Source organism: Coregonus clupeaformis, chromosome 18, assembly GCF_020615455.1.
Source record: "Coregonus clupeaformis isolate EN_2021a chromosome 18, ASM2061545v1, whole genome shotgun sequence".
NCBI lineage: Eukaryota > Metazoa > Chordata > Actinopteri > Salmoniformes > Salmonidae > Coregonus > Coregonus clupeaformis.
The window spans coordinates 8,411,365-8,435,726 of NC_059209.1; the positions used below are offsets into that span (position 1 = coordinate 8,411,365).

Here is a 24,362-nt window from a genome sequence, read left to right on the forward strand (position 1 = left end):
ACAAATGTTGATATTGTAATGGGATCTTTGCATAATACATCATTAATTTTGAGTGCCGTTATAGATTTTCTTTTGTAGTTTCTCTTTTCAAGTGCAAAAAAACAACTGGTGTTTCTTTCCCCTTCTTCAATCCATTTCGCTCTTGATCTGACAAAGACACCCTTTGCCAGATCCATGTAAAGCTGTTCTAATTCTAGTTGTAAAGATTTAAATACAGACTCTTCTTCTTGAGATAGATTATCTTTCTTTAGAAAACTGTCAAGCTTGCGCATCAAATCTTTTTGCTTCGGCTCTTTGGCTCGTTTAATGGCTACAACTCTAACTTTATATTTGAAGAATTCCCATCTACTTCCATGACCCAATTCTATCTTTGGCTAATTATTTGATGTTTCCAATGAAAATAGGATCTTTAAGAAGTGTGTTGTTTAATTTCCAATATCCTTGAATAGCCTTAGATTTTTTAGTAGCTTGTAAATTCAGGGAAATTAAATGATGATCAGAAAAGGGAGCCAACTGATGATCTACATCTATAACAAATTGTAACAAAAAGGGGGATTTTCGTGACATAGTTTTGTTGGTCCAGGTATAACCCTTTGCATCCAGATTGAAATAACGCCAGGCATCATCAACAGAGAGATCCTTGCATAATGTTGTGAAGATATTGCTATTTTGAGAGCTTCGATTCATTCTAGGAGGAAAATGATCAGCAGTCATCAGGTGTTTCGTTAAATTCCCCTGAGAGAATTAGAAAAGCCTCTGAGTATTTGTTGGGTAAATCCTGTAATTTCCTGGTAAATTGGGCAAAGGGGGTCTTATTTGGAGCATGTGAGTTATGTCCATACACATTAAAGATGATGAAAATAGCATTGTCATGTTTAACAGTTACTATGAACCATCTCCCATCCTGTGAAGATGTGGATTCTAGAATGTCGCCTTTAAACTTGTGGATAAGCGTCAAAACACCAGCAGAATGGTTTGATCCATGACTGAAATAGGCCATGTCTCACAATTCAAATCACTTTCACATGAATGAGTTTCCTGAAGAAGGACAAAATCTGCCTTACTGCGTTTACAATATCAAAATAAGGCTTTCCTTTTTGTAAGATCTCTCAAACCCCTAGCATTCAGGTTAACGACATTGAGTGACTTGAAAACAAACTTCTGCATCAAAAAAGAAAGAGACAAACTAGAGAACAGATGTAGTAATGCAAACAATAAAACAAACAGTAAACCTTGAGAGGGTTACTCCAGACGGAAAACTACGCTCAGTTGAGGTAGCGGTGGTTAACAGTATAACAAATTCATTTTATTTTTTTTTTGGGGGGGTTGGCAAGTGTTCATAAATTGTAGTTCAAATGGTAGATTTACTCGTGGCAGTACAGTAAATGTAGATGGAAATGTCCTCTTTCACTTTTTTCTCTGGTGGATTTTTAATTGGGGTCTCGGGTAAAGAGTTTGCAAGGATCTCGTCCTGGTCCGTCTTGTTCTTTCTCTTGGTTGAGCTTGCGGCACCTTGTGTATCCATGCTGCTATGGCTCTCGTCGTCACTAGCTAGCATGCCTGCCGTCTTCTGTGAGGCTTAGATATTCCGTCTTCTGTTGTCTTTCTGTCGTGTTCTTCCCATTCAACTTGACAAAAATGAACTCTAAACTTGCCATATGTAGCTAAAACAAGTTATAGTTACTTTCTTGCTACATTGATAGCCAATATTAGACTGTTAACCACCTAACCCTCGAAATTGCTTGGACAAGCGAGAAAACAATCCCTCTCACAGCGACGCCATCTTGGCTTCACAGGACTGTAGCTCTGCCACTTTCCACTGCAGATGTGACATAGGCGGATGTGGTGGATTGAGACTCAGCCCATACAAAAAACATAGGCCTATCTCTATCTTAACTAGAAGGATTTTGAGGTGTATTGTTTTATTGTGTTAATGTGGACTCTAGGGGTTTTTAAAACACTCATAAGCCTTAGTTCCATCTCTATCGGGAAACCAGGTCCAGCAGAACAAGGCAGAATCCCTGCCTACATGAGGTGCTAAACAAAACATCACCGGTAGAGGTCTCAACTGGGATAGTGTAAAAGTTACGTCGGGCACCACAGGGTGACACACACTTGGGCACACCAGGGAATTTACAGCTGTCTGGAAATGATGCAGGGATGGAAAGAGTCTGTAAGCATTCCTCTATGAATCGTTTGTACTTTGCAGTTGAAAAAGAGTTGAGAGTAGCCTAAACATAATTGTGTCTGTTCGAGAAATGTTGATGTAGTTGCGCACCTGGATAAGCTACTTTCAAAAGGATCTTCACACCAGTGCGCTACCAATAGGACGTTTCAAACAGTAAGAGGTCTTTTGATTATAATGTTTTGCCGAAATCAAACAACAAGAGCCACGATTGCCCGTGGTTCAGCACTTGAAATGGAGATACGGCGAGGGAATTTCAGACAGAGTGTTTTCTTGGACACGTTACAGGTAAATTGAGGTTATTCTTATCGAGGACAAACGTAGGGTTTTGTTAACTTTCGTTGGTCGTTGCGCTCTGTATCCGCACCATGATTGCGCTGCAATCACGATGACAAACATGTGTTGTGCTGGGCACTGGCAGGTACAAAGTTGACACCAAATCCGTGATACATTGTAGCAGCTAATGACTAGTGTATTTCTCTTTAATTGAAATGTGCAACAATGTAATGGTAGGTGTTCGTGTATCTTCCCGTCATTGGTTATTTGATTCAGAAGGCAACGTGGAAAAACGGCTATATTTTCGTTTTGGGTTTGTGAATTTGTAAAACGAAAATCGGAAATCAACTTGTTTTCTCATTTATTGTGTTGAAATTGGACATGGAATAACAAACAAATAACAACACATTTTATTTTTAAAAATCGTTTTGTTCATACCTGGAAGTACACACCCGCTCATAGAATATTCACAGGGGGTTTACAGCCTAGGTTTGCAGCACAAATAATAGATTAGACTGTGTGAGTGTGACAGGAAGATAAAAATACTCATGTTAGCTAAGATGCAGAACTTATCATGAAATGAGCATACCAATAGAACAAACTCAACAACTGAACAAAGTTGGCTTGCACTAGCTGGCTAGCTAGCACTGGCTGGCTACTACTGGCTAGCTAGCAAGCTGGCTACTGACTAGCTAGCAGACTGGCTGGTTAGCTAGCCCTACCTGGCTACTGGCTATAGCCATGCTAGCTAGTGGAATTAAGTTATTCCCTCAACATGCTACAAGATGAAGCTGCCTGGTCAGAGCTACCTGCTGAAGAAAGGTGAGATTTCTCCGTTACTTTCTGTAGGTAACTTAGATAGACCTTCTGGCTGGCTGATGGTGCTTATTGACTTATTAATAATGAACTGCAGTTCATATCTGGCACTTTTACCAATCTGGCACTTTGCATAGCTAACTTAGCTATTGCTTACACATGCAACAATATCCAATTAAGCTATATTCAGTGACGGTGTGTTTGTGTGTGTTCTGAATGTTCCCGCAGGAGAAGGGCACAGTATGGTACAGTGAGGGAAAAAAGTATTTGATCCCCTGCTGATTTTGTATGTTTGCCCACTGACAAAGACATGATCAGTCTATAATTTTAATGGTAGGTTTATTTGAACAGTGAGAGACAGAATAACAACAAAAAATCCAGAAAAACGCATGTCAAAAATGTTATAAATTGATTTGCATTTTAATGAGGGAAATAAGTATTTGACCCCTCTGCAAAACATGACTTAGTACTTGGTGGCAAAACCCTTGTTGGCAATCAGAGGTCAGATGTTTCTTGTAGTTGGCCACCAGGTTTGCACACATCTCAGGAGGGATTTTGTTCCACTCCTCTTTGCAGATCTTCTCCAAGTCATTAAGGTTTAGAGGCTGACATTTGGCAACTCGAACCTTCAGCTCCCTCCACAGATTTCCTATGGGATTAAGGTCTGGAGACTGGCTAGGCCACTCCTTTGTTGCCTTGGCCGTGTGTTTTGGGTCATTGTCATGCTGGAATACCCATCCACGACCCATTTCAATGCCCTGGCTGAGGGAAGGAGGTTCTCACCCAAGATTTGACGGTACATGGCCCTGTCCATCGTCCCTTTGATGCGATGAAGTTGTCCTGTCCCCTTAGCAGAAAAACACCCCCAAAGCATAATGTTTCCACCTCCATGTTTGACAGTGGGGAAGGTGTTCTTGGGGTCATAGGCAGCATTCCTCCTCCTCCAAACACGGCGAGTTGAGTTGATGCCAAAGAGCTCGATTTTGGTCTCATCTGACCACAACACTTTCACCCAGTTCTCCTCTAAATCATTCAGATTCAGATGGGCCTGTATATGTGCTTTCTTGAGCAGATGGACCTTGCGGGCGCTGCAGGATTTCAGTCCTTCACGGCGTAGTGTGTTACCAATTGTTTTCTTGTTGACTATGGTCCCAGCTGCCTTGGGATCATTGACAAGATCCTCCCGTGTAGTTCTGGGCTGATTCCTCACCGTTCTCATGATCATTTCAACTCCACGAGGTGAGATCTTGCATGGAGCGCCAGGCCGAGGGAGATTGACAGTTCATTTGTGTTTCTTCCATTTGCGAATAATCGCACCAACTGTTGTCACCTTCTCACCAAGCTGCTTGGCGATGGTCTTGTAGCTCATTCCAGCCTTGTGTAGGTCTACCATCTTGTTCCTGACATCCTTGGAGAGCTCTTTGGTCTTGGCCATGGTGGAGAGTTTGGAATCTGATTGTTTTTGGACAGGTGTCTTTTATACAGGTAACAAACTGAGATTTGGAGCACTCCATTTAAGAGTGTTCTCCTAATCCCAGCTCATTACCTGTATAAAAGACACCTGGGAGCCAGAAATCTTTCTGATTGAGAGGGGTCAAATACATATTTCCCTCATTAAAATGCAAATCAATTCGTAACATTTTTGACATGCGTTTTTCTGGATTTTTTTGTTGTTATTCTGTCTCTCACTGTTCAAATAAACCTACCATTGAAATTATAGACTGATCATTTCTTTGTCAGTGGGCAAACGTACAAAATCAGCAGGGGATCAAATACTTTTTTCCCTCACTGTACATACTGCATGCTACAGTAGAAATGACAATATGATATACAGAGAATAAGGCACTTACTTTGATAGGAACGCACACATGTCCAAAGTTATTATTTGTAAGGAAACAACAATGAAGGCAATGCGAGCGCCAGCCAGAAAATTTGCCAGTTCGTGCAAGACTGTGCAAATGTCTTCATACTTGATCTGCGGAAACATTGGGAAAGTGCTTGGGCTCTTCTCGAAAAGAGAAGTTTGTCCGGCTCAGTAAAGCCTCAAACATAAATTGTCCGCAACAGTGAAATGCGCTACTTCTATGTGAATTAATGAGGAGGCGGAACACACCTCAATTCAAACTGTTGTTAGAAAATAAAACTTTTTAGATAATAATTTGAAATTGACAAGTTGAAACAGCCTATAGATAATTAGCAGGCAGCGCATGTTAACTGTCCTGTTGCATAACAATCACATTTTGGAACAGTGCCTTCTGACATCATGTGCATAAAACAACTAATGCTGGGGCGAACGTTAGAGTTATTCGGAACTGAGCGTGTGAAAAGGTTAAAGGGGCAGTGTTGTATTTTGAGACAGACTTGAATATGCAAATAAGCCAATAGGCAGAAGAGTAGCCTACATTGTCTAATTCTCTATATGGTTTTTGGGGACCTTCAATGCTGCAGAAATGTTTTGGTACCCTTCCTCAGATCTGTGCCTCGTCACAATCCTGTATCGGAGCTCTACAGACGATTCCTTCGACCTCATGGCTTATTTTTTTCTCTGACATGCACTGTCAACTGTGGGACCTTATATAGACAGGTGTATGCCTTTCCAAATCATGTCCAATCAATTGAATTTACCACAGATGGACTCCAATCAAGTTGGAGAAACATCTCAAGGATGATCAATGGAAACAGGATGCACCTGAGTCTCATAGCAAAGGGGTCTGAATACTTATGTAAATAAGGTATTTCTGTTTTTAATTTTTAATACATTTGCAAACATTTGTAAAAACCTGTTTTCGCTTTGTCATTATGGGGTATTTTATTTATTTAATCCATTTTCGAATAAGGCTGTAACGTAACAATATGTGGAAAAAGTCAAGTTGTCTGAATACTTTCCGAAGGCACTGTATAGGCTACTGTAGGCTATATCATAGAAATCAAAAGCTATTTCCATGTGAAAATGTTATGGGATTTGCTTAATTGGTTTTGCTGGTAGGCCTACATTATGCTCAAATGTTACTAATTTCAGGAAACTAGGTGTATGTCACGTCATTACGTCACAGGAGAGGCATTTGAACGTAAACATACATTTTTTTATCAAGATGCGTTTTTTTGGCAGAAAGTTTTCTGGAACGTGAACTTTCATGTGCCTTAATAACAAACTTGTATTCTATCCGTAAATACGAATAAAATGGTTAAATTACAAGCCTAGTTGGTTTAGCCACGGAAAAAGACAGGAACCTTGCCGCTATCAATGATTGGCTGAGATAATGGATGGGCTTGCCATGCCGGGAGATGAGTTTGGATTGGTTCCAGTCTGCCATGAAGTCAAGCTACATTTTCAGATATTATATATTTCTAATTTTGTCAGAAAGTCGTTTTCATTGCAAGTTAAATCGTACTGTTAGCTAGCTAGCAAATGTTAGCCTGCTGGCTCGCTAGCTAACGTTAAGTGTATGATCTGTGTAGTAATATTATTCATATCAGAAACCATTTCCATTGCTAGTTGGTTAGCTTTAGCTACCTGTAGATTCATACTACAGCTATGACAATGTTTGTATTGGTGGTAGTATGAGTTGGGATTATGCCAGTTCATTGTTTAGCTAGCTAGCTACATGTCTAAACAAAAGACTCCACTTCGCCAGATGATTACATGACCCATCAAGTTAGCCAGGTGTGTCTAGGGGTGATCACGGCCATCTATTGTATTTCATGAACATGTGTGTACATGTCTAGACAATAGTGAACCATCCACCAGCTAGATGTGTGTGGTTGTAGCATTTCCTTCACATGACCCATCAATTTAGACAAGTGTGTTGGGTAAGCGTCATCTAATAATTATAAAATATTTATAAAACATTTTTATCTGGACACTTTCTGTTTTTGATATTGCTACTATGCAAGTAACCATTTCACTGTACTGTTTACACCTTCTGTATCCTGTGCATGTGACAAATAAACGTTATATAGTGTGTGTTTACCAGAGACGGTAATGTAAAGAACAACATGACCTGCAGCAAAGTCAGATTAGGAAATAGGCCAAAGACTAGATAAAGTGTATTTTTACCTGGAGTTTTTCCTTATTGTAGGCTACTACTTTTACTTTTTTAAATCTTTGGTTGTTTACTTAAATACTAACTCCGTTTAGCACATGGCCTCACATGTGAATCCTTAGAGATGGGTGGGGCTAAGGCTTAAGTGGGTGTGAACGATGCTGAATGGGTGTAGACAAAGAAGAGCTCTCCAGTAGGTGTACCAAAACATTCAAGGGCCATTTTCTCATAAGTGGGGTTACAAGTTGATCAACTTTCAAAGCAGAATTACTTTACCATTGTTCCTTAACTGCAGTGTATGATATACAATTTTCTACCTCAGAGTCTCTACTTTTATCTAATGTAAAAAACACAATTTCAAATGTTGCTACCTAAGACCGAATCGAGGCGGTCAGCCACAATAGCCTGTTGGCTACTATCTAAAACTGTAAGGGTACAGCCTTAGTGTTCACTGTAAACGCGCGCCGGAAATTGCACAAAATTCAAGACCTAAAATTTGCTCAGTGCCCCAAAACATTTGAGGGAACATTGTGTACAGAGTCACTGCTGCAAAGACACACAGACACAGACAGACACAAAATAAAACAATGCTACGCAATGGCGGGCCATCTTCCTCCTAATTTAAACTCACTCAGAAAATAAAAACTTCAGAAGATTCCATGTGTGTGCCCCATTTAAGATATATAATTTCTAACCCGTGAAAAACAAACAAAAAACAAAATAAAATACCCTACCCAACTAACAAATATTTATAACAGGTGGGTTGTGTGTGCTGGTGTGTGTGGTAAAATGTAGGGCAAAAACAAACAAATGGCCAGGCCTTATTTACTTTGATAGCTCCCTCTTACGGCCTAATTTATAAGACTGCCAAATTTTACTAAATGCTCCCCCCAGCCCACAGACTCGTGAAACATTCCAATGAGAGATAATGAAATCCCCATTCTCCTGGAAGAGAAAGTATACATTTCGTTAACATTCAGCAATCCAAAAGTCGTACTTACAAACAAAACATGATGCAGATAATTCCACTGTACTCTCTCAAATCATTAATCGTTTGTTTCAATCTAATTCTTCGTGACTACTTGTGGTCCTCTGTAGCTCAATTGGTAGAGCATGGCGCTTGTAACGCCAGGGTAGTGGGTTCGATCCCCGGGACTACCCATACGTAAAAATGTATGCACACACGACTGTAAGTCGCTTTGGATAAAAGTGTCTGCTAAATGGCATATTATATTATATATTATACTCCAGAATAAGACGACATAAAATCTCTCACAAGATTAAAATCACCCAAGGTTATCTGAGTTTGCAAGGAGTATTTTTAATTGATTACCCTTTGGACTTCATTGTCTGTAATTGTAATGTTTTGCATTAATTCAGTCAAAATATAAATGTGTTGTTTTAACAAATCTAGAACCTATAAAAAGTTGGTGCTGTCCCATCAGCGTAATAGTCAAAACTAACTGCAATTCACTTTAACATATTGCATCAACAAAACCCTCAAATGTACACCATGTAGCCATCGTTGAAATGCGGCGCGATACAAAGTTTGACTATTTGTAAACATCATTCGTGCTCTTGCTCATACATACCGCCAATTTCAATGTTCCCTAAAATCCCCTCTCCTTGATTCTCACAAAGGCATTCAAAGCTCCCAAGCTAACTGGCTAAAGGTAGCTAGCTTGCTAGCTACTTCCAGACATAACACTCCGCTCACCCTAGCGGAGCTGGTTAGGTTTTGAAATTCATGTTATCAAGTAAGATCATGGCCACAGCTCTATCGCAATGGCCAATACGCTGTTATTAGAAGTCAGTACATTTAGGTAACTGTCCTTACTGATTAGGCTACAGGTAACAAAACAAACACTTGCTGTAGTTGACAAGCATACAGTATATTCAATTAATATCCATATTCAATTCAATATATTCACAGTAGTTTAAGCTAGCAAACCACTAGGCAACGCAAAAAAAGGACTACCTCGAAATCATCCCGCTATTCATGTTGAATAAGTGAGTCTTTCAATTTGAACCAAGCAAGCTGCTAAATCGTCCAGTCTACATCACAAAACAAACACTGGCTGCAGTATCTGTCTAAGCAACACATACCAACAATTGAAATACAATCAGAAACCCAGATTTTAGTCTATGCCATTGACCCAATGCTATTTAAATGACAAAGAAATCCCTCAAATATCCCAATTACACACACATAAAAATGCATCATATATTCACATAATCCATATAGAACATTAGAAATTCTTAGGTACTCGCATCAACCAATCCATTCGTGTTTTTAACGATTCTCAATCGCCACAAATCAGCTTCTTCAAACTCCCAGCGGAACCAAAAAACAGACATTCTGCTACTTTCCAAAACAACATCCCGCTCTCAATACCGTCCCACGATACTCCACGATGGGCAGTGACGTTACGGAACCCCAAGACAACACCACATCAAAGCTTATTATCAAAACTTATGTCAAATTATCATACACCCTTCTATATCTTATTATTCAAACTTTATACCACTCTCATATCACATTCACATATCACATTCACACATGCTATTCTCAAACACACTTAATCAATATTTGTATAACCTGCAGGAATATTTTCTTCTAATAAAAGGCCCAAATTTGGAATGTCAACCCTATCACATTTATAATTTTACTATAATCAATTTGACCATAATCATAGATCACCTATAAGGTTTCCAAATTTGGGAAACCTACAGGGATCGGTCCCACCGAGAAATAAAGGCTGAGCCATACCCTAAAAGACTGGCCGAAATATAATTTCTAGACGTCACACAAACACACCGGTACACGCGACCTGTTCCTCTAACAGGATTTTGTCTGGGAAACCATCCCTAAATCCATTAGCAGCAACATAAATATTACACTGAGTAGGTGTAAGTAGGGGCAGAGAAATAGTGAGGCAAACCATTCTCCAATTTGGCACTAAAATTACTATGACATTCTCATTCATAATTTAGTTTTGTTGTGGCCATTGAACCTTTGGGCCAGCATAGCACCCACCAAAACTATCATGTCAAACACCCTATCAGAGCTTTTAAACCCAGTCTCTACTTTCAGCTGTGTACACTTTTATCATTAGGATATCTGGTCGGAGCAGCAAAAACATTTTGATACTAAAGTTGCAAATAGGTCAAAAAATATGTCTCTGTTTCACGACCAGGGGCAAATGGTACATCTATTCCCAAGCCAGATAGTCCGTGTAGCCATTTTGGTAGCTATTTAGCTATCTGAGTTTACCCTTGGATTGTATTTTTTGTCTCTATGCACACTCACAGGACTCTACACACACACATTATTTTGCTCACACACATAACATGCACACACATTTATACTGACTTCACACACTCGCATACAATCATCATATACGCTACTGCTACTCTGTTTATCATATATCCTGATGTCTAGTCACCTTACCCCTATGCATATCTACCTCTATCACTCCAGTATACCTGCACATTGTAAATATGGTATTGGAACTGACCCTGTATATAGCTTACTTAATTATCGTGTTCTTCTTATTTCTCGTGTTTCTACCTTATGTTATTTTTAGTACTACTTTGATATTGATTACCTCATTGTTGGGTTTAGAGCGTGCAAGAAAGGCATTTCACTGTACTTGTGCACGTGACATTAAAACTTGAAGTTTGAAACTTGAAATGAACAATAATTACTACATTACTACATTAGGACTGGGATTGGTGTGTTTTACTTTGTTTTACCAACTGGAAACTGGGCTTTATGCTCACATTACCCTTTGAATAGCTAACTCCATACAACCTTCAGTAGAGATAATAGCACATTACTGCCATCTAGTGGATTAAAACGTGTACAACATGTGTGTTGGGTGGGGAGATCACCTATGCCAGGGAGGCGAATCTTAATCGCATAAAGCCCATTATTTGGCAGGGAATGCTATTTGTAGATCAGTGATTCTACACCTCACTTTGCTCAAGCTGATCCTTTCCAACGGACTCAGATGTTGTAGCTAAAAATTGGTCATTTAGGGGCAGTTAAAGAGGAGGGTCAATTAATCCAACCATGGAAGTGTATTGTAGCGAATTCGGCGGGTAGCCTCGATCCCGGATCCAGCGACTGTCAATCCAACACATAAACTGTACGCATAAAGGTATGGACCACACACACACCCAGCAGTAGCCAACCAGTGCTAGCTAGCCAGCTAATGCAAGCCAACTTTGTTCCGTTATTGTTGAGTTTGTTCTTTGGCATGCTAAATTTTTGATAAATTCTGCATCTTAGCTAACATGAGTATTTGTTTCTTCCTGTCACACTCACACAGACTAATCTACTCTTTGTGCTGCCAACCTAGGCTGTAAACACACCCCTTAAGCCCCGTGAAATTCTATGAGGGGGTGTGTACTTCGGGTATGAACAAAAAAATAGAATTCATTTTGTTATTTGGTTTCTGTTATGCCATGTCCAATTTTGACACAATAAATGAGAAAACAAGTAGATTTCCGATTTTCTTTTTTCAAATTGGGAAACCAAAAACGAAGAACTGGCCGTTTTCCGTTTTTCCACGTCTTTTGAATCAAATAACCAATGAATGGACACCTCTAGGCAAAGCATCTCTGTGTAATAACATTTCATGATCACAAACCACATTCCATCCACAGTTTTCATTTGTGTAAAGTAATACCATATAAAAAACGTTTCTGTACAATTTTATAAATGCCAAAAGATAATTTGTTTGTTCTTCATGGTGGGATCTTTTTGTGTCGGTAAAATTATTTATGCTATAAATGGCGGTGGAAACGCGTGCCCTTTATGTGCAAATGTTGATATAATAACCATCATTTCAAAGTAAACGTGGAGTCACGTGATGGTATGGTGTGTGGTCCTCCCGCTAAAACTCGGGAAACCATGCTGTTTATTAGGCTACAGATGAAATAATTTATGATGAACTTCACAGGGTGGTGAAAGTGCACGGTGATCTTGATGCGCCTTTCCAATAAATATCGAGGGTCTTATTCTAGTGACATGATGATCGATGCTTGACTGCCGTTTGACCCCTAAAAATATTCTCGCTCTTATCCATAATAATCTCGTCATGTAGACTAGCCTACCCGCACAGCCTACTAGCACTGTATCTGTGAGCTGTTGGTTAGAGTGGAAGTGCCTAGACCAGATTTTTATCAATTTGGTTCCCACTGATGGGAAAATGCGCATATTTTCGGTTTTTAGAATATTCGCATGAAAATCTGTCGCCAATTGTATGGCAGCATAGCTACTGACTACAATGCAATCACTTATTAATCTGCATTATAGTTTTTTTTCAATCCATTATGGTCAACTGTAGAGGCTCGCATCAAGTGGTCCCATGTGGCTCAGTTGGTAGAGAATGACGCTTGCAACGCCAGGGTTATGGGTTTGATTCCCACGGGGGACCAGTATGGACAAAAAAAGTATGAAAATGTATGCGCTAACTACTGTATATCGCTCTGGATAAGACCATCTGCTAAATGACTAAATTGTAAAAAGTCTCTAACTGTTCAGTCCACTACAACGGTCCCATTACAACATCTGCTCTCAATTATCCACTATTATTTGGGGAGCATACAGGCTTAAAAGAGTTTAATTCTAACCTCTAATTATGTTTACACACAGTCTACATTATTACCAGTGTTTTGATGGAAAGTATCTCACACACACACATTTGTGGGTGGGCTGAGCACTTCCATTATCATATGTGATTGCTTTTTGGACTCTTGGCATGGGCTACCAGTAACTTGCTCTGGTTTTGTGGATGTTTGAATGTGTCACATAATAATATAATAATAATATGCCATTTAGCAGACGCTTTTATCCAAAGCGACTTAGTCATGCGTGCATACATTTTTGTGTATGGGTGGTCCCGGGGATCGAACCCACTACCCTGGCGTTACAAGCGCCGTTCTCTACCAGCTGAGCTACAGAGGACCACCAAATCTTTACCAGGCTTGATGGTGCTGAAATGATGAAAATAAGGTCAATTAAGTTAAAATGCCTTGCAGTTGTGTATAGTCATACAAGACAATGTGGGTGTAGCAGTGCAGACTGTGAAATGTAAAAGGATACTTGATGGAATCTTAATGATGCCATAGTGCAGAGAATTGATCTCTCTCTCTCTCTCTCTCTCTCTCTCTCTGCTGTGGTTGTTTATAATTCATATCACAGGAAGTCTAATAAATGGCAAGAGCGGCACACTATGATTGTATTGATTTGCTACTTGCCCTGGGTCATTTCCAACTTGAAGTTCATAGGAGCATATCAAATTGGATGTCAAATGAAAGCTAAGGGTCTATATTTTGGGGAAATGAAGGCAGAGATAAATTTTTAAACCATTTTCCATCTTACAAATTAGGCATAATTAATACATTTGATTTCAGGTCAAAAAGATTGAAAAGGGGTCTTAGAAAACATCTACCAGAAAAAGTCTTAAAGGGTATTAGAAATACATCAAAACATTAATGTTGAAGTAAAGACCCCTGCCAACTAATATCAACACTTATATTTAGTTTTGGGGAAATTATTTGCCTTCTGTAAGTTTAAGAATCATTGCTTTGTGCCTTTTAATTCCGATACCAAAAACCCACATTTTTTCATATATACACTACCGGTCAAAAGTTTTAGAACACCTACTTATTCAAGGGTTTTTCTTTATTTTTACTATTTTCTACATTGTAGAATAATAGTGAAGACATCAAAATGATGAAATAGCACATATGGAATCATGTATTAACCAAAAAAGTGTTAAACAAATCAAAATATATTTTATATTTGAGATTCTTCTAATTGCCACCCATATTATGGCAAGAAAAGCTCTAATAAGCAAATATAAACGACAGTCCATCATTACTTTAAGACATGAAGGTCAGTAAATACAGAACATTTCAAGACCTTTGATAGTTTCTTCAGCACTATGATGAAACTGGCTCTCACGAGGACCACCACAGGAATGGAAGACCCAGAGTTACCTCTGCTGCAGAGGATAAGTTCATTAGAGTTACCAGTCTCAAAAATTGCAGCCCAAATAAATACTTCACAGAGTTCAAGTAACAGACACATCTCAACATCAACTGTTCAGAGGAGACTGCGTGAATCATGCCTTCATGGTCAAATTGCTGCAAAGAAACCACTACTAAAGGACACCAATAATAAGAAGAGACTTGCTTGGGCCAAGAAACACGAGCAATGGACATTAGACCGGTGGAAATCTGTCCTTTGGTCTGATGACGGCAAATTCAAGATTTTTGGTTCCAACCGACGTTGAGTAGGTTCCCACCGTGAAGCATGGAGGAGGAGGTGGTCCTCTGTAGCTCAGCTGGTAGAGCACGGCGCTTATGCAAGGTAGTGGGTTCGATCCCGGACTACCCATACACAAAAAAATGTATGCACGCATGACTGTAAGTCGCTTTGGATAAAGCGTCTGCTAAATGTATTATATTATATTATTATTATTATATATTATTATTATTATATTATATTGAGGTTATGGTGTGGGGGTGCTTTTCTGGTGACACTGTCAGTGATTTATTTAGAATTCAAGGCACACTTAACCAGCATGGCTACCACAGCATTCTGCAGCGATACGCCATCCCATCTGGTTTGGGCTTAGTGGGACTATCATTTGTTTTTCAACAGGACAATGACCCAACACACCTCTAGGCTGTGTAAGGGCTACTTGACCAAGGAGAGTGATGGAGTGCTACATCAGATGACCTGGCCTCCACAATCCCCCGATCTCAACCCAATTGAGATGGTTTGGGATGAGTCGCAGAGTGAAGGAAAAGCAGCAAACAAGTGCTCAGCATATGTGGGAACTCCTTCAAGACTGTTGGAAAAACATTCCTCATGAAGCTCATTGAGAGAATGCCAAGCGTGTGCAAAGCTGTCATCAAGGCAAAGGGTGGCTACTTTGAAGAATCTCACATATAAAACATATTTTTATTTGTTTAACACTTTTTTGGTTACCTCATGATTCCATATGTGTTATTTCATAGTTTTGATGTCTTCACTATTATTCTACAATGTAGAAAATAGTAAAAATAAAGAAAAACCCTGGAATGAGTAGGTGTGTCCAAGCTTTTGACTGGTACTGTACATATAATTAGATATTTTCTCATTTCTCTCCCTCATGAGGGAGGATAACGAAAGTTCACAGAAGTAACAAGTAAAGGTAGACCTAACAAGTAGTTAGTGTTAAGATTTTTGTTGACACATTTTTAAGTGATTAAAACTCGTTATTCCGTTACCAAATTGGTAACAGAATTACAGATAAAACTTTAACGGAATTACTGCAATTAAATAGGCTACAATGGGAAATCATAGTAGTCACAAACCATAGTTTGGACACCTGCTACTGTCCTCCCTTCCACTGGCATACTGTTATGTTCAGCTCATAAATGTTGTCTTTCTCTTTCTGTCGTCTGGTGGTCAAAGCAAGAGTGTGAAAACAGTCTGGACATGATGTGCTGTACTGTACTTTGCTCTACTGTACTGTGATGTCCAAATTTGTGAATCATAGATGTGTATGATTGGTTCAGATTTGGTCCGGTCCGGAACAACCAAATTTGATCTTGTTTGTGGTCGGAGCTCATTAGAATAATAGACAGTGTGTAGAATAATACCCATATATATATATATTTCTACCTTTGTGTACCTATTCAGGATATATCAACATGAAGACAATGACATACATATCAATAATTATGCATTTCTTTGTAGGATAGATCAGGGACCCATGATGTAATTCTGTTACCGTGATTATTTTACTGGGTGTAAATCCAGTTAACTTACTGTAGTTCAATAACCAAAATATATTTTTTCAAACTCAAGATGTCATGTCATACCTGACACCCCATTCTTTATGCAGACATCTTTGAATCTTAATTCGGAGCAGATACAGTGCTATGAAAAAGTATTTGCCCCCTTTTTAATTTTCTCTTCTTTTGCATATTTGTGATACTGAATGTTATCAGATCTTCAACCAAAACCTAATATTAGATAAAGGGAACATAAGTGAACAAATAACACAACAATTACATATTTATTTCATAAACAAAGTTATGCAACACCCAATTCCCCTGTGTGAAAAAGTAATTGCCCCCTTACACTCAATAACTGGTTGTGCCAACTTTAGCTGCAATGACTCCAACCAAATGCTTCCTGTAGTTGTTGTTCAGTCTCTCACGTCGCTGTGGAGGAATTTTGGCCCACTCTTCCATGCAGAACTGCTTTAACTCAGTGACGTGTGGGTTTTCAAGCATGAACTGCTCGTTTCAAGTCCTGCCACAACATCTCAATTGGGATTAGGTCTGGACTTTGACTAGGCCATTCCCAAACTTCCAATTTGTTGCTTTTTAGCAATTTTCATGTAGACTTGATTGTGTGTTTTGGATCATTTTCTTGCTGCATGACCCAGCTGCGCTTCAGCTTCAGCTCACAGACGGATGGTCTGACATTCTCCTATAGAATTCTCTGATACAGAGCAGAATTCATGGTTCCTTCTATTAAGGCATGTCGTCCAGGTCCTGAGGCAGCAAAGTATCCCCAAACCATCACACCACCACCACCATGCATGACCTTTGGTATGATGTTCTTTCTGTGGAATGCAGTGTTTGGTTTTCGCCAGGCATTACTGGAACCATGTCGTCCAAAAAGTTATACTTTTGAATCATCTGTCCATAGAACGTTCTTTCAAGAGTCTTGATGATCATCCAGGTGCTTCTTGGCAAACTTGAGTCAACCTTTGGACGAGATGGATCCCATGATTTTACCATAATTCTGTTACCAAACTTTGCATCTGCACAGTTCTTCCAGTAAATGTGTTTTTGTGAAATGTTCTGTGTAAATTGTTCAAAGTAGTCCTTGTGCATAGTTGTATGGTTTGTTAAACTTTGAAATCAATGGTTTTTGTTTGGCATACATTTTAAAGCCTAAAATCAAAAAGAGTCTCCGCGTAACTCGTTACTGTGGAATTGCCCCCTGGTATCCTTGTGTGAAGGCTGCTATGAGCTCATATTTGACCTCTGTAGATCACATAATATTCTCTGTACCATCCCTGGATCTGACCTGGTTCAGCTGAAGTAAGCACACACATTTTCTTCAGGGAATTTACCTGTTCTAGTTGATGAATAAATGTCTGTGCAAATGTGGTAGTCTTAGACTGCTCATGGCCACGTGATTTTGGTGATGCATCATGTAGGAATGTCACACTGGGTTGTAGCAGTGATTGGTGATGAGTGGAGGGCCAGTTAGATGATAATGGACAATGATGATGCACAGTCTGGTGTATTTGTGATGTGCTCGTGGAATCGACCAGACACTGTACCCGGTTGATTCTGCCCGACTCAGAAGTGCCTCAACCCACTGAGCTGAAGCCTAGGTTACAGAAACTCTGTAAACAAATAAGTATTCAGGTCTCCGGCAAGGTTACTCATCACATGAGCATAGTCCAATGGTCTACCACTCTTAACTATAAGGAATTCCTGACACACACCAGCATATTCCAATTGCTACATTTTCTATGATTCAGTTCTGCTGTTAAAAATAGTTCAGCCTACCCCCAACTAGCCACATTTGAAAATTCCACTTCTCTTTCACTGACCAAAGGAGTCTGTAAATGGACTTGGTCATTGCTAAAAGGCAGTTGAAATGGTGCCAGTAACCCGGCCCCAGCAAATGCGTTTTATACGTGGTTTAGAGGGTTTTATTGATTAGCAAAAATATGCCATTTAAACAGTTCAAATAAAGGAATTCATCATGTTATTTTCGTGCAGTTGTGTTCACCTATTTCGTTTTTCAGTTTATGTAGAGTCGTTCCATATTATTTCAGCAAGCCATGACACCCACCATCTCAGATTGTTCTGAAATTGTTTCTGTAGTTAGAAACAGGCAAGATTGGTATTCCTGAAACATTGTTGTTCAAATGTAATTTCTAATCTCTGAGAAATTAAGCTAATTGATTGCACCCAAATTGGCCATTTTAATTTATAGGATTCAGATCATATTCAATAAATATAGTACCCAACATCTGATTTTGAGCCAAAAATTCTTCCTACCAATGAGTAAGACATGAGGAATCCAAAATAAATGGTCAAAAGCCATGATGTCGAAGGAATTGTCCGTAGAGCTCCGAGACAGGATTGGTGTGCCAAGCTTGTAGCGTCTTACCCAAGAAGACTCAAGGATGTAATCACTGCCAAAGGTGCTTCAACAAAGTACTGAGTAAAGGGTCTGAATACTTATGTAAAAGTGATATTTCCGGTTTTTATTTGTAATAAATTAGCAAAAATGTCTAAACTTTTTTTTGCTTTGTCATTATGGGGTAATCAATTTTAGTATAAGGCTGTAACCTAACAAAATGTGGAATACTTTCCAAGGGCACTGTAGATCACAACATTTCCTTTGTAACTTTGAGTAGAAAACCAATAGATTTGGCTCATGATGAAAATAAATTGTGTGGTCATCCTCACAATTCAAGCCAGTCCTCCATGAAAGCAAATCAGTCTGTGTGTTGCCGGGAATTTGTTTTGGACTTTGGGGACTGTGAAGAGATCCCTGGTGGCATGTCTTGTGGGGTATGTATGGATGTCTGAGCTTAATATTATTTGATTATGCAGACAATCTGGAATTTTTGTCACGGTAATATTTCGCATAAAAACTAGAGGAGAAGCTGTTAGTCTCTAGTCAACCCACAACCAGGAAAGACTGGCATGCATTTTGTTGATGTTAGTTCTGTAGGTGCAGTTAAGGGCAAAGCATATGTGCTACTCTGTTTTGAGCCAGCTGCAGCTTTACTAGGTCTTTCTTTGCTGCACTTGACCATATTACCGGACAGTAATCAAGACTTGACAAGACCAGAGCCTGAAAAACTAGTACAGTTGATTTTTGTGTCAAACACATTTTTTATAGCAGACATAACCCTCCCCACCTTCATAAAAACTTTGTCAATATGACTTTTTCCACCTCTTCCACACTAACTTGACCAAATTCCAAACAGCAATCCTTCTCTTTCATTATTAGATATTTTATACAAACATATGGGCTCCCGAGTGGCGCAGCGGTCTAAGGCACTGCATCTCAGTGCTTGACGTGTCACTACAGACCCCCTGGTTCAATTCCAGGCTGTATCACAACTGGCCGTGATTGGGAGTCCCATAGGGCGGCGCACAATTGGCCCAGCGTCGTCCGGGTTTGGCCGGTGTAGGCCGTCATTGTAAATAAGAATTTGTTCTTAACTGACTTGCCTAGTTAAATAAAGATAAAATATGATGGTTCACTGTTCAGTGTTGTCATTTCACTGTTTGTCCATAGTGAGTCAATAGCGCTAGCTGCTACTGTTAGCTAGCCAGATAGCCATGAAGAATTGTTAGCTAGCTACCCACGAAGAATTTACATCTACCTTGGATAACATTGGCTTTAGGTCATTTTTGCCTGTTATACTGTCTGGTTAGCTACATTATTACGATTCACATATATTGCTTTGTGTTTATCTTGTTTCGTCTCTATTGCCATTGTCCTGGCTATTAGAAGGAAGGTTCAGTGAATGGGTAAGTCAATAGCGCTAGCCACAAATAATTGACATCTACCTTGCCTGTTTAACTAGCCAGCTGGCTAGCTAGATTATGATTCACATATATATATACTAATAATTATGAAGTAAAACGTTTGCTTTGTGTATATCTTGTTTTGTCTCTATTGTTGCCATTGTCCTGGCCGGAAGAAGGTTCAGTGAATGGGGAGATGCAGCGTGAGGTAATACAGTAGGGGGAGTGTGAGTGCTTCTCAAATTAAATGTTTTATGTGTTCGCCACACTTTCATCCTCACAAGAACGTCTTCAAGAGAATGTCCTCTGAGAATGCACTTGGAGCATGAGAGTGTGGAGCACGGTAGTATGCATATTGAGAAACACCCATTGACTTCAGAAAGTATTCCTACCTGATGACCTATTCCACATTTTATTGTGTTACAGCCTGAATTCAAAATTGATTAAATATATTTTTTTATCACCCATCTGCACACAATACCCCATAATGACAAAGAGAAAACATGTTTTTAGAAATGTTTGCAAATGTATTGAAAATGAAATACAGAAATATATCTAATTTACATACTGTAAGTATTCACGCCCCAGAGTCAATACATATTAGAACCACCTTTGGCAGTGATTACAGCTGTGAGTCTTTCTGAGTAAATCTCTAGGATTTTGCCTGTGCTTAGCTCCATTCAGTATCTTTTTTATCCTGAAAAACTCCCCAGTCCTTAACAATTACATGCACACCCATAACATGATGCAGCCACCACTATGCTTGAAAATATGGAGAGTGGTACTCAGTAATGTGTTATATTGGATTTGCCCCAAACATGACACTTTGTATTCAGGACAAAAAGTTAATTGCTTTGCCACATTTTTCGCAGTATTACTTTAGTGTCTTGTTGCAAACAGAATGCATGTTTTGGAATATTTTTATTCACTACAGGCTTCCTTCCTTTCACTCTGTCAATTAAGTAACTATTGTGGAGTAACTACAATGTTGTTGATCCATCCTCAGTTTTCTCCTATCACAGCCATTAAACTCTGTAACTGTTTTAGTGTCACCATTGGCCTCATGGTGAAATCCCTGAGCGATTTCCTTCCTCTCCGACAACTGAGTTAGGAAGGATGCCTGTATCTTTGTAGTGACTGGATGTATTGATTCACCATCCAAAGTGTAATTAATAACTTTGCCATGCTCAAATGAATATTCAATGTCTGCTTTTTTCATATTTACCCATCTACCAATAGGTGCCCTTCTTTGCGAGGCATTGGAAAACCTCCCTGGTCTTTGTGGTTGAATCTGTGTTTTAAATTCACTGCTAGACTGAGGGACCTTACAGATAATTGTATGTGTGGGGTACAGAAAACATAATTCCACATTTACATTATGGGGTATTGTGTGTAGGCCAGTGACACAATCTCAATTTAATCTATTTTAAATTCAGGCTGTCACACTACAAAATTTGGAAAGAGTCAAGGGGTGTGAATACTTTCTGAAGGCACTGTAACCATCCCATAAAGTAAAATGCAACATCCATTTATGGCCAGCTACAGTGAGGGGAAAAAAGTATTTGATCCCCTGCTGATTTTGTACGTTTGCCCACTGACAAAGACATGATCAGTCTATAATTTTAATGGTAGGCTTATTTGAACAGTGAGAGACAGAATAACAACAAACAAATTCAGAAAAACGCATGTCAAAAATGTTATAAATTGATTTGCATTTTAATGAGGGAAATAAGTATTTGACCCCTCTGCAAAACATGACTTAGTACTCGGTGGCAAAACCCTTGTTGGCAATCAAAGAGGTCAGACGTTTCTTGTAGTTGGCCACCAGGTTTGCACACATCTCAGGAGGGATTTTGTCCCACTCCTCTTTGCAGATATTCTCCAAGTCATTAAGGTTTCGAGGCTAACGTTAGGCAACTCGAACCTTCAGCTCCCTCCACAGATTTTCTATGGGATTAAGGTCTGGAGACTGGCTAGGCCACTCCAGGACCTTAATGTGCTTCTTCTTGAGCCACTCCTTTGTTGCCTTGGCCGTGTGTTTTGGGTCATTGTCATGCTGGAATACCCATCCATGACCCATTTTCAATGCCCTGGCTGAGGGAAGGAGGTTCTCATCCAAGATTTGACGGCACATGGCCCCGTCCATCGTCCCTTTGATGCTGTGAAGTTGTCCTGTCCACTTAGCAGAAAAACATCCCCAAAGCATAATGTTTCCACTTACATGTTTGATGGTGGGGATGGCGTTCTTGGGGTCATAGGCAGCATTCCTCCTCCTCCAAACACGGCGAGTTGAGTTGATGCCAAAGAGCTCGATTTTGGTCTCATCTGACCACAAAACTTTCACCCAGTTCTTCTCTGAATCATTCAGATGTTCAGTGGCAAACTTCGGACGGCCCTATATATGTGCTTTCTTGAGCAGGGGGACATTACGGGCGCTGCAGGATTTCAGTCCTTCACGGCGTAGTGTGTTACCAATTGTTTTCTTGGTGACTATGGTCCCAGCTGCCTTGAGATCATTGACAAGATCCTCCCGTGTAGTTCTGGGCTGATTACTCACCGTTCTCATTATCATTGCAACTCCACAAGGTGAGATCTTGCATGGAGCCCCAGGCCGAGGGAGATTGACAGTTATTTTGTGTTTCTTCCATTTGCGAATAATCGCATCAACTGTTGTCACCTTCTCACCAAGCTGCTTGGCAATGGTCTTGTAGCCCATTCCAGCCTTGTGTAGGTCTACAATCTTGTCCCTGACATCCTTGGAGAGCTCTTTGGTCTTGGCCATGGTGGAGAGTTTGGAATCTGATTGATTGATTGCTTCTGTGGACAGGTATCTTTTATACAGGTAACAAGCTGAGATTAGGAGCACTCCCTTTAAGAGTGTGCTCCTAATCTCAGCTCAATACCTGTATAAAAGACACCTGGGAGCCAGAAATCTTTCTGATTGAGAGGGGGTCAAATACTTATTTCCCTCATTAAAATGCAAATCAATTTATAACATTTTTGACATGCGTTTTTCTGGATTTCTTTGTTGTTATTCTGTCTCTCACTGTTCAAATAAACCTACCATTAAAATTATAGACTGATCATTTCTTTGTCAGTGGTCAAATGCACAAAATCAGCAGGGGATCAAATACTTTTTTCCCTCACTGTATGTAAACACTGATTTATCCTGCAATAGATGTCGTTCAAATTGGTAATATTAATTGTCTTCTTCTAATGCCTCTTTAGGGTAACTGAAAGTAACAGATTACATTACTGGGTTTGGGTAATCCAAAAGGTACGTTACTCATTACAATTTTGGACAGGTAACTAGTAACTGTAACGGATTACATTGGGAAAGTAACCTACCCAATCCTGGTCACATTGTTATTGGATTGTATGACCTGCTGTGTGTATAAATGAATCTATACACCTGTGAGCGTTCCTGAATGGGTATGTGCACATCTGCTAAATCCAGTATAGCTGTATTTCTGTGGGTCTTCCTGGTTGCTCTCTCTCTCGGGTTATTGATGGATGGATCTAAGTCTGACTGCTACCAGACCCTGAGAGTAGGGCTGTGATGATACCAGCATCACAATATTTTTTCCATAGCAAAAATAAAATCATGAAGCAGACCAAAGTCTTTGGTCCTTTAAAACCTGTTGTAGGTAAAATATTGTGTGCTATAGCTTGGAAAATAAATAAATGTTACTCTGGATGACAACATAATGATGTTTGTTTCCAATATTAGGGTTAAATCCGCTTTGTTTTTTGTTTCCTTGCCATGAAACTAACGAGTATCGCGATACTGGTATTGTCCTGGGGGCTACTGGGTATGGGGGCTACTGCTGAATCAGCACGGATGGCAGCCTGTCTGGTTTTCCATATGCGTGTGTCTGTGTCTGTGTCTGCCACGCATAGTATATTCCCTTCTGCCCAGCTCCTCTCTCTCTGGGAGTTGACATCTGCCTTTTCAATCGCCCCGCACAAAACTCCATCCTAACTTCATGCTATTCACTCTATGTGCATAGTGGGAGAGGGAGAGAAATGGAACCCTACGGTTTCATTTCAGAGACTACCCACCCGACCACCATGACCACCAGCAGCTATGCTTTGGTTCAGGAAGTGGTTGGATCATGTGATGTTGTGTGATGGACACACCCAGACCCAGCCATCCACCCACACTATCCCAGTGCCAGGCAGCCACCCAGACCATGTGACAGGGCTTGGGTCTGAGCCTGGGTCGTGCTGCTGCTACGGAGCATAGAGAGCCATGGGCCCCGTTCCAATATTAAAAATGCATCCTTCATTCCTTCCTTCCTGAAAGTTATAAATGATCTATAAGTGAGTGGATGAGTGAGTGAGAGCAAGGTTACTGCAATCCTATTGCTTTCACCAATCCTACCATCTCCGATCAGTGGGAATGTCAAGGAAGGAAGGATGTCTCTCTTTTTGAACTGTGCCAGTTTGGTCTGGCT

General features: G+C 39.8%; 1 protein-coding gene across 5 annotated transcripts in view; it reads left to right on the top strand.

Annotated features, from left to right (window-relative positions):
* The first annotated feature begins 2,203 nt into the window (after positions 1-2,203).
* LOC121587516 (rhotekin) overlaps positions 2,204-24,362 on the top strand; it is a 155,415-nt gene continuing 133,256 nt past the window's right edge. For 2 of the 5 annotated variants that reach the window (XM_041904517.2, XM_041904521.2), the window contains exon 1: positions 2,205-2,473. In XM_041904517.2, coding sequence (XP_041760451.1) covers positions 2,363-2,473 — 111 coding nt within the window. In that variant the 5' untranslated portion in view covers positions 2,205-2,362. Of the gene's footprint in view, positions 2,474-24,362 lie in introns of all 5 variants that reach the window. The other 3 variants (XM_041904524.2, XM_041904519.2, XM_045226773.1) reach the window with 3 other exon arrangements.